The 11,246-nt window shown below is 46.1% G+C and overlaps 1 protein-coding gene across 1 annotated transcript; it reads left to right on the top strand.

The window, feature by feature from the left end:
• Positions 1 to 4,227: 4,227 nt before the first annotated feature.
• On the top strand, positions 4,228 to 6,629 carry LOC131293588 (probable basic-leucine zipper transcription factor Q). The gene is made up of 2 exons (XM_058321667.1): positions 4,228 to 6,069; positions 6,510 to 6,629. Exons 1-2 carry the CDS (start codon positions 4,228 to 4,230, stop codon positions 6,627 to 6,629), a joined length of 1,962 nt encoding a protein of 653 aa, XP_058177650.1.
• The last annotated feature ends 4,617 nt before the right edge of the window (positions 6,630 to 11,246 follow it).

Below are 11,246 nucleotides of genomic sequence, written 5' to 3'. Positions count from 1 at the left end.
GATAAAAAGTTGCTAATGCGAACACAAATTTGTGAACTCTAAAACCGAGAACTTAACGAAACGCGAAGAAGCAGAAAAGTGGCAGTTTAGAAAACATCAAAAAACGTGTTGGTGCTCCTTGAGATTGGCTAACGACAAGTGGCGAAGGAAAGGTCCTTAAGCGTGAAGTCGGTCCTGCTTCCCAAGATCCTCCTAGGCCTGGGACACTCCAGGTGAGTACCAAAACAGTCGCTTCCTCCGGGCTTCGGTGGTGCAGTGGTGGATGAGCAGTTAAATATAAAAACCCTTATTTGCGCTATGGCCTCGTTTTTAAAAGGCCTCCCGAACCGGTGACCCAATTCCACTCGCCCAGCGTCAGCCCGGGGTTTCGGCAGGGTTCGCAATGCCTCTGATAAGTGCATCACACTTTTACCCCGATGCCACAGTCGGTTCGTTCGTGGGAATGGCTCGTGCGAGTAATCATTTTACCCTGCGTTTGCCCACTGTTGCATGCCCGAGTTTCCGAGCCGAGCGGTCATCAAACCTGCCTATGAAGGTACTTCATTGCACGCTTGCTGGAGCTTTGGGGTGAACGCGACCGACCTGTTGAGGGTAATATAGGTCAGCCAACGGCACACAACTTGCGCCAACGAACACTCCGAGATCGCCACATTGCGTGCCTTCCATCCGTTGGGCCGGAATTGGCCGTGGTTGTTTGCGGAAGTGGTCTATCACCGTTAACAGGCACGACCTGGACGTCTACTTGCACATAAAATGGCGCATGTGGGACGTGCAGACGGGTAGGACGAAGTCACCCCGATGGAGTGTACGAAGCATGTTAGCACTTATCTTCAATGCTACTGCACCATTATTGTCGTGTCCTTCGTGACGACTTCGGTACTGCTGCAGCGAAACAGATTGTCCCCGAGAGCCACCCACCAATTAAAACTGGCCGGGATGGCTCGTTTGCTCTGCTTATCTTTCGTTGCTGTTTGCTCGTTTGCCATCCTCTGGTGAAGTAACCGTCGGCTGGCACCGAGCTGCACAATTACACACGTGCCGGCACTGATTTCGCTCCACAGCTTCGGTTCGTCGCGTTTCTCCACGGACTAAAAATAGAATCCGTTTCGTTTCGTTAAAATGACGATTTCGGTGGAATGAATTCTAACTCAACCGTGGCGCCAAACGGCGATCCCACCTCGCGACGAATCATTAGCTTTCTCTCTCGCTTGTTGTCTTGGTCGTCAAACATTTATCTCCGCCAGTAGATGAGTGTTCCTCGATGGTTTGCGTGAATCCATCGTTATCCACCTTCCTGCTACCACGGAAGGAAGGAAAACTAAACCGGGCAAATCGTATGCCAGTTATCTGGAAGCAGCCAGGGATTATTTCACTTTGCTCTTACGGTAGAAAATAAGAATTCCTGCTTCGCTCCATTTCATGGGATTATCCAACGCATTATTGTGTAATGTAATAACTCCATTACACAATTCGTTCCTAAAATTAAGCATTTGAAATCGAACCCACTGTAAACAAGCAACTTGTTAAACGAGACAAAGTTTTCTAATGTGACATTTCCCGACGCACCATCCACGCGCAAATGTCCTTGTACAAGTGCTGAGCTAAATCGCGAAAGGTTAGAGGTCAGCATCGCTTCTTTTTCTTCTTTTCCGATCCTGCGATTTTCCCATTTAACCCTGCTGGTACGCTTTGCATTGCGAACAAACCTGAATTCGAGGAAAAAGGTAGCGCTCAGCAGCTCAGTCCTCAGTCACGGCAAATAAGATAAAAATCAAAATGGGGGAAAACACGGGGTGAGGCTGTTTAGCCATCTTTTTTGAAGTGTTGTACGAACTTTTCATCCCGACGGCTCATGAAGACGAGCTGATGGCGAGCGACCGGTTAAGTACTTAATGTCTACCTAAATGAAGCCTTTATTAAGCGTGATAAGCGGGTTGTTGGACAATCAGCACCATCGTCAGGTATCGACAGAAGTGCCATCTTGTAGAAAAGCGATGGGGTTCGTATTTACCTTGCGTTCCCATGGGTTCCGCTTGTAAAGCTCAGGGGAGTAATTAATGTTTCACCCAATTCATCAACGTTCAAGCCGTCGGGAAATAAGTATTTGAATAGTCTGACTCAAATTTGCTTTATTTGACAAGTAACTCTCAACAGATCCGTTTCTTTGTTCGCTTCCGTTATGTTGTTGATTAAAACATTCTTGAAGGCTATTAATACTATGAGTCACTCGAATTGTATATCCATGTTGTGATATCATGAAAATCTAAACCAGTTTTACATCACTCAACAAACACAAGCTTTTATTTTGCCAGCGTTCATGCACGTCAGCAAACCTGCCTGCTATTTCTGGTCAGCCGAACTAATTTATCGTCTGATTTTGCCATCGTGGCCCCAAGGCTCGTCACTGTTCGTTCCCGTCCAAGGGTCGATAGGTTTCATTATTAACTTAATATCTCATCTTCGAAACAAGATCAACCCAGATCAGAAAGGGACTTGCCGATGACCACGACTGCAAAACTAAGGAATACCGAAAAATAAACGAAACAAAACCAAACAAACACTTTCTGGCGTGGGTTAGGAAGGTTCAACACAAAAGAAAAAAACTCACAAGAATTAATAAAGAAAACAAGCAAAATGGAAGCCCACTTCCAGAAATAGCCGGTTCCGAAACGAAAAAGGGTTTGCAGACGGAATGTTTCCGGGGGAAACTGTCGTTGCCGATTAAGTTTGGAGCTGAGATAAGTGAGGGTGTAAAAAAACAGCAGCCAAACAGTGCCTAAGGCAATGGGGGAAAAACGCACCCAAAAACCCTCGCGAAAGGCAAACAGTAGCCGAGTTTTCCCCCTATCAGCTATCACATCAACCACCGGCATACGACAAACACCGGTGGCAACATCGGAAATCACGACCGCCGAGTAGGGCAAACGGGCGCTGAAGAAGGGGGCAAGTTTTTCGATGAACAACCACAACATGCCCGCATACAGACACACACGCCGTACATCGAATGACGCAAGTGGACCCTCCTCGAGAGATAAATGATAATGATTATGGTCAAATAAAACTGTGTGATTCATGTCCGCATCAACTGCGGCGGCTCCGTTTTCCCGTTGGCTTTTCTTTTGTGGTGTGTGTTTTTTTTTCTTTCCTTCGTCCGGCTCTTTTATTTGTTTCCCTTGCCAAGGTGAAAGAATAGAGTGTTTGGTTTTTTTTGGGCGAGCAAGTAAGCAAAAAACCCACGTACGTCGGTCCAGTGCCCTTCCAGACACTTTCCCTGGCAGGAAACTCATCCCAAGGGAGAGAAAAACGGTAAAGAAATCAAACAGTAAAGCACTGGGAAGAGACGACAGGTAGGGTAGGGGGAAAGGGGAGGAAACGGTGGTAAAGAGTATGAGACCGTTGGCAAAGGTTAAGGGTTGCCGGAGGTTTAGTAGACGAACCAGTAACGGGGTCGACATACACTAAAAACCACCCCAAAGAGAGAGAGAGAGAGAAAAAAAAAGAGAGAGAGATAGAGAGAAAGAGAGAGAGAGAGAGCTTAGAGAAGAGAACTACCAATTTGTCACCGGTTGCGGCCATGCGGTCTTATCGTGGCAGTAACAGTAGCGTACTCTTTCCCTCACTTCCGGCCGCGGAAAGTTTGGCAGTCGGTTGGGTAGGATTTTCCGGCGGTCTTTGTCTAGCGCCGATGACGCAAATCGCGCCTCGCGCCACCACCAGTGGTCTGGTTTCCATCCCATCGGCACTTCCGGTGCCACCGGGATCGCGCGTCGCTGGCTTTTATCTCCCTTGCCGGGCGCGCGCTGTGTCAGGACTTCGTTATCCTTGAGCCGGGCTAACGGAGAGGGCGAGAGTCGGATAATCAGGCCAGGGTGAGGGGTTCGGTGTGTTCCTTTTTGCTTCCCCTTTCCTTTCGACCACCCCATTCGGATGAGGTTTGATCCTGCGGTATGGCATGGGAAAGTTCGTGCGTCAACACCGCTGTCACGCAAGGACGACACCGGCAAATGGGGACGCATTTATTATCACTTCAACCAACAGCGTCGTTCGATGTGGTGCTCCATTGTGTTGTGCTGCCTCCGCTGGCAGGGGACTTTTTACAAGCATTTCTTTTCTTTCTCCAAACCCGTAAATGAACGTTTTTCCTGTTACTCTCTCACCCGTTGGCGCTATTCTTAGATACTTCCCGCGACATTCTTGAGACGTCGAAACAGCACACGCCAGCTCAGGATGATGCCGACCTTGGCTGTGGCACTCGCCAGCCTGTTGGCCCTTGCGGCTCAGGTGGCCTGCTCCTCCGCCTCCTCCTCGGCCGTGTTCGGCACCAAGCGGTACGCCCGTTCTAACCTCATTCCATCCGGCGACTACGGAAGCCAGGCTGGTGGCCTACCGCTGCCACCGGTGTACCACCTGCCGAGCGCTGCGAGGTACTACGACACGCAGGTACCTCCACAATACTTCCCGTTCGCGCCGTACCAGGCCCCGAGCAGCGACTACTACGACGACTCCGGGTACTACGGGGAGGCGGGCAAGAGCTACTACTACATGCCGCAACCGCAACACCGGCGCTATCAGCGCAACAACGAGCGCTACACGTCGTACGGGATGCCGACGTACCGGGGCGAGTACAAGCCGACACCGTACTACTATGCGCCCGGCCCAAGCTACAGCTACTCGGACGATCACGAGTCGAGTAATCCGCTGGACGACCTGCACGAGGAGATGCTGCAGGAGGACGAGCGGGAGCGGGCCCGGGACTACTATCCGGTCGGGCAGGAGCAGTGGTACGAGAGCCCGTCGCGACCGGATTCCGCCTTCCTGCGCAATCTGATCCTCTACAACCAGCAGCTGCAGGCGTTCAGCAATGGACGCGGCAAGCCCCAGCTGCCCCCGCTGGACGTGTCCAACGAGGAGGACTTCGAGGAGTACGACGACCCGGAGGTGGACTACGAGTATGACCTTCCGTTGCCCACCGACGGTCGGGGCAACTATGACAGCTACTATGGGACAGTCGGCGGTTACCCGAGCGATTTGAGCTACGGTGGTTCCCCGGACAACCGGAACACGTTCAGCAAGCTGAACAGCTTCCGCAATAGCATGGCCAAGAACCAGATCGCCGAGGAGGATGAGGAGGTGCAGGAGTTGAAGTCGCTGATCCATCAGCAGAAGCAGAACAGCCAACGACTTCCACCGCTGCTGGTGGACAAAATGTCACCATTCGTCCTAAAGGCGCAGCAAAGTGTTCAGAGTCCGCAAGCCAGCTCTTCCCAGAAGCAATTTCAACAACAGCAACTCCAACAGCAGCAGCAGCAGCAGCAACTCCAACAGCAGCAGCAGCTTCTGCAGCGACAGTCCAAGCAGCAGCTCCAGTCGCTGCAACAGCAGCAAAAGCTGCTGCATCAGCAGCAGCAGCAAAGGCAGGAGCAGCTGCTGCTTCAGCAGAAGCAGCGCGAGCAGGAGGAACAACAACAACAGGCACGCCAGCTGCAACTGGAGCGCGAACAGAAGCAACAGCAACAGCAGCTCCAGTTTGAGCGGGAACAGAAACAACAGCAGCTGCTGCGCACCCTGTCCAGCGACTACCAGCCGGCGTTCAGCGAGCCGGTGGACAACAACTGGCAGAAGGACAGTCCGAGCTACAACGCGTACGACTACGACACCGAGTACGACGACTCATGGAGTCACTGGGATCGCAAGCGCAACGTGCAGCCCAAGAAGGCGACCTTCGCCAGCAAGACCACAACGCCCCGTTCAGTGCTGAAAACATCAACAACGAAGACGACGACCAAGAAGCCTGCTCACACCGGAACCAGCACAACCGTCACCCCGGGCCCGACCGACAAGCAAGCCGCACCGAAGTCCGGCAGTGGGCAGAAGGAGGTGGTGCTGCCGAGACCAACCAACCCGAGGAACCTGTTCGCCGCGACGCTGATCAACGCGGTAGACGAATCTCGGGCGCAGCAGGCCGCCACCAACAAGGCGGAAGAGAACGCCACCAAGCTCAAGCAATCCAAATCCAGCAAGATCTACGACACCATCAAGGCCATGATCAACATGCGGCAGAATATTGAGGTTAGTAGCAGCTGAGCTGATTCTTTTTGAATATATTTTATAAGTTGCAATAAGAAAATATCTCTACAATCAATCTTTAAAATATGTTTTTTAAAGGCATTTTAAAACATTTTTAAAATGGTTTCAAAATCTATTTTACTGAAAAATCAAATACTATAGTGACATAATTATTTTAAAACACGATTAAACATTGTTGAAAAGTGTTTCAAAAGACTGACACGTGAATTAAAATCCTGTACATTGAATAGTTTTGTCCTCCCAAAAATTTAGAAACACAGATGAAATTTAATTTCTCTCAGTGTTGTTTTTAACAGTGTCATCGTAAGGATCGAAATAGTATCAATTCAAAACATCAAAAACATAAAAACTACTGGAATATTTTAATACAATTTTAATTGAGTTAACACATATTTGCATATTTCATTCCACTTCCTCATTAGGATGCCGAGCTTCGCCAGCAGTTAGAACACCAGAAACAGCTAGCTCATATCCACAAGCGGTTCGTGGCCAACGAGGAATCGCTCGTCCAGGAGCTGGATGGACTGAAACGGTCGGCTTAAGCTCCCTTTTTAGGGCCATCAACATTTCAACAAAAACCACTAGGCTGGATGCATTCCACTTCAAAGTATTCCGTGAGTCATAGCAATCAAGGGATTCAGTTACGTTTCCATCTTTTTCATAATATTACCATCCCCACCCAAGAGCTGCTACAGCTACATGGTGACGGTTTTGCCCGAAACATGTTCCTTAAAACCCCATCCACCATAATGCTCAAGTACCTTAGTTCGACTAAATAGGCACAAACATTTAACTGATACGTTACGGCCTCCACCGTGCCGCACAAAAGCTGCATTTAACAAACGATGGCATCTAATAGTAAAAAGAAAGTGAACCAGGAATCCACTCTACAGCCGCTAGAGGCACCTAGAAGAAGAGATCGGAAAAATTGTTGCGGAAAACTACCATAGCTTACCGACGAAAACAAAAAAACCAAAGGTTGAGACTGAAACAAACTTGTAAATATGGAGTAGTACACACACTATACAGGCTGCATACAGCAGAATATATACTGGTTCGCATAGCGAATGTGCCAGTTGGGAGTATTGTTATACATTTTTACATAACACATATGTGATTAACGCCGTGGGTGTCGAACATGAAGGGAAGATGATCGAGCGAAGGAAGTTCCGTTTTTCTTGGACTTTTTTGTGTTTTTCCTTCATTTTTAACGATTTTAAATGAACAAGCGGTCGGTAAAATCTGCTAACCGAGGGAGCTGGAGAGATCGGAAAGTGACCATACCATTTCGCGACCTAACGATCGGTCGCAACTGTGCAAGTTGGGATTTACAGTGGTGCCATCGCTGGGTGCGAAATGTAATTGTTACTTTCGTGGTGGTCTGTCCCCTCGGGATTTATCGTTTTATCGATTTACTATAAAACTTCGGTTGATCATCCGATCAATGACGCCCGTCCGTGACGTCTAGGAAGTAATTAAACATCATGTCAATTCGCCAGTATTTTTCTGATTCCGATATAGAAAGTGTCCCAACCGTGTCTCAGTTGGTACATATTTTTAAAAAAGGTTCTTCGCCAACGATAAATTGCACCAACAATATTTTACTATTCTTATCTGCTGTTTACGTTTCATCAACAATTTCTATCACAAGAAATGTGTAAAGTGCGATGGCAAGGTTAAAACTGCTACGAGAAAAGCAGGAAAGCAAATTCGCGTATATCATACCAAATATGATAACAAACATTTAACACGGGAATACGGAAAAGTGAGAAGCCGACCCGTTTGGTGAAGATAAACAAACGGCAGAAATTCATTGCTTTTTTGTTTACCACCAAGTAGGCGGTGGGACTCTTTTAAAAATAGCAAAAAAAAACACACACACACGTACACAGAGCCAGACACAAGCCTATTCCACACCAACTGAAGGACGCGCAATGATTGGGGCAAAGTCCCTTCCAAATGGCAGCTAGCGCCCTAAGTAAACAACACAGAACCGGCTCGAAAACCGCGTCCCAACCAACACCACCACCACCACCATCCGGCCAACGCTCGCATCGGCAATTAAGGACACCGTTCTCTGGGCGAACGGTCCACTACTTCGCCAAACGTAACCGGGTTGTAGCTGCCGATGTAATCCGGTCTTGTCGAGCGGATGAAGCGCTGGACCAAAATTTAACGCTTCCTCCGATTGTCCAGGCGATTAACTCTTGCCATGTGTGGGTGGAGTGATGGTGGTAGGTGTGGCTGCGGACGAGTTGTTGGGTTGACAGTTACCAGCTAAGGCAAAAAACAACATTAGATAAAACTAAATGGAATTATATTTAAACCCGGCAGAGCAGCCGGAATCGCAAATGTCGCTGCTTGGGCGCACTAAACTAAACTAACCGGTCTAAAGCGCCTAATGAGGATTACAAAAAGTTGGAGGGGAGGGGGGTCTGGGTTGGGGGGAAAATGATATGCAGTAACCTCATGGTTGTGATCGGGCCACGTCCCCAGCACATCCAGTTTTGGGCAAAGTAGAGTGCGCAGTTAGGTACATTTATTTACAGGCCGTTATCATGGAAAAGGGAAAATTAAAGTCTACAGTGCTTGGTAAACAGGTATAGCAAAGATTTTTCCCTAGATGTACAGTTGTAAATAATAAATAATATAAAAAAAAAAACAAATGTCCAGTCTAACAAATATCTAGGCTAGATACCTTTCTAAAGATGATTTTTGATCATGAACTTTTGGGTTCATTTTTCTACTATTCAATTAACAGAACAACATTTTATCAAAATTTCATACACTTTCAACATAAGGTTGATTCATTCATTTGAGTTAATTTTATGGTAATCGCTTTATAAAACAGCCACTGCTACTTTCTCTTCCTTTTCAATGTGATTTTCAATAGTTACAAGCACTCTTTCCACCTTCAATTAGCCCTCTGTAAATACCGCTCACTGCAAACTAGCCTTACACGTCCTGCGTACCTAATCAACAATCAAGTATCACAAGCTTTATAAAACATATGCTTATTACGCGTGCACTAATTAAGCAAAGCACAGCCGATAGGAGTTATCGTTTCTCAATGCCCTGCTCCTTCTTTCTTGCACCCTTAGCTTGACTAAACCAATGAAAAAACAGATGCTGTAGTAGACTGGCTCAGCAGCTCAGATAGGCTCTTCTGTTAATCAGAAAACAGCATTTAGCGAACGGCTTGGTAGGTTCAAACCAGCCGTGCATAACATCGTCAAACATACAGAGAACATGGACTGCATGTAGCTATTAACAAATCTAGATACGTGTTTTACTCATGTACCACACTGCTACCCGAAACTACATATGGCATTGCTTCCGCACTCTGGCCTTCCGCCAGGTGCAGCAAGAGAGCTTTACAAAGGCTGCATATGTGTGGAAATGTGTTTGCAGACTTACCTAACTTTTAGGCTAACGAATCAACTAATCTATACGGTACGGGCTCGTACGGCCCAGATGAGTCTTGTTGGACCTGTACAGTGACGCACGCAACAGAAATGCGACGGTGCGAACATTTTCTTAGATGAGAGACTTTTATTCTATTTCGTTCATTTCACTTCTAACTCAACAGCCTGAAAGTATTTAGCATTTCAACACCTACGTCATGCTCTCATCGTGCAATATATTCCTTTTTCTATTTGCAATAACCAAACACTTCTTTCCCTCGCTATCCGTTTGTTGACCTGCCTTCTTACCAGCTGGTGCTGAAAATAATCTGATGATCTGACTAACTTCTCCAATTTTTTTCATTCACCAACCACGCACCTTATCACACACGCAGCCAGAGGCGGATTAAGCGTTCTAGGGGCCCCAAGCAGCTTTAAGTTGAAGGCTCCAAAAACATACAATACCTATCAATTTTATACTTCAAAATGTATAAAATTTCAATTTGGATTAAACCACATATTTTCAATAACGAATCGAATTTAAATTAATTTACTAGTTTGCTTAATGTTATTTCAAAGCAAAATTTTCATTGTCAAACGCCTGATTTGCAAAGCTTTATTTCATGCGAATCCATCCATAACTTTCCGAGAGAATCATCTTTTACGAATATCATTTTCTATGAACCAAGTCATTGACAATTAATTTTTTCTTTTACTTTTCAATTGAATAGTTTTTAAGGCGATTTAAAATTGACAATCGTTTGAAAAAGGAAAAGCACGAATAATGTCTAGCAAAATTACTATATTTGGAAATGTGCAGGGCATTACTTTTGCTAATCCATGTCCATTATCCATAAACTATTTTGACAATTTTCCTCCCCTTTAGTAAAATCTTTACACTGATCTCTTTAATTAATTTTTCTGTATCAATATCATATTTTAACCAAAATACACGACACCTGTTCTGCATCTAAACATAATTCAGATTGTGGATTGGATCATTCTGACATTTTCATATTCTTCATTTACTTTCATTCAAAAGTGAATTCACAACCTCATCATGCATTTCATTAAACAAGCAACTTTGTAGCAAAATAACAAACAAAATTCCTATTTTAAAATTTAAAAATTGGGCCAAGAAGACGAGGCCTCTGGAAAGCTCGGGACCCCAAGCAGCTGCTTAGTTTGCTGACCCTATGATCCGCCTCTACACGCAACACAATGCGAACACGTGTGAAAGGTCATTCCGCGAAACGAGTGTCACATAATGATGTACTTAAGCTATGTTAAGCGACAAAATGCCACCTGTAACACCATGGGCAGTAAAAACTATTCTGACCATTCTGACATCTAAAGAATCAATCCAGAAGTTACTACAGTAATCAATTCACAGTCCCGCAAATAAATGTATAGTTACAAAACTAAAACCGATCACAATCTACAATGAAAGAGTACGGCACAAAGCTTTCTCGAGCTTGAATTATTTTGATGCCAGCTATTTGAAGAATTCTTTCAAACTCCGCCAATGTTTGATCAAACAGCGTATGAAACGCATTCGAAGTTTGACTAAAGTTCCCTCGCTTCTTACTTTCGAGGGACAGGACCACAAAGCTTGGAGCTTTTCTTCATCATCTCGCCTATCTTGTTACATGATCAATAGTAACGACGCCACAGCCAGATCGCAAGACGTCCGGCACAGACGTAATGTGATCGGCACTATGGATCCAATCAAAGGTATCCGTATAACAAAAGTAA

The sequence above is a fragment of the Anopheles ziemanni genome, chromosome 2 (genome assembly GCF_943734765.1).
Source record: "Anopheles ziemanni chromosome 2, idAnoZiCoDA_A2_x.2, whole genome shotgun sequence".
In the NCBI taxonomy this organism is placed as follows: domain Eukaryota; kingdom Metazoa; phylum Arthropoda; class Insecta; order Diptera; family Culicidae; genus Anopheles; species Anopheles ziemanni.
Note: the sequence above shows the minus strand (reverse complement) of the source record. Positions and strands in the feature narration are given on the sequence as shown.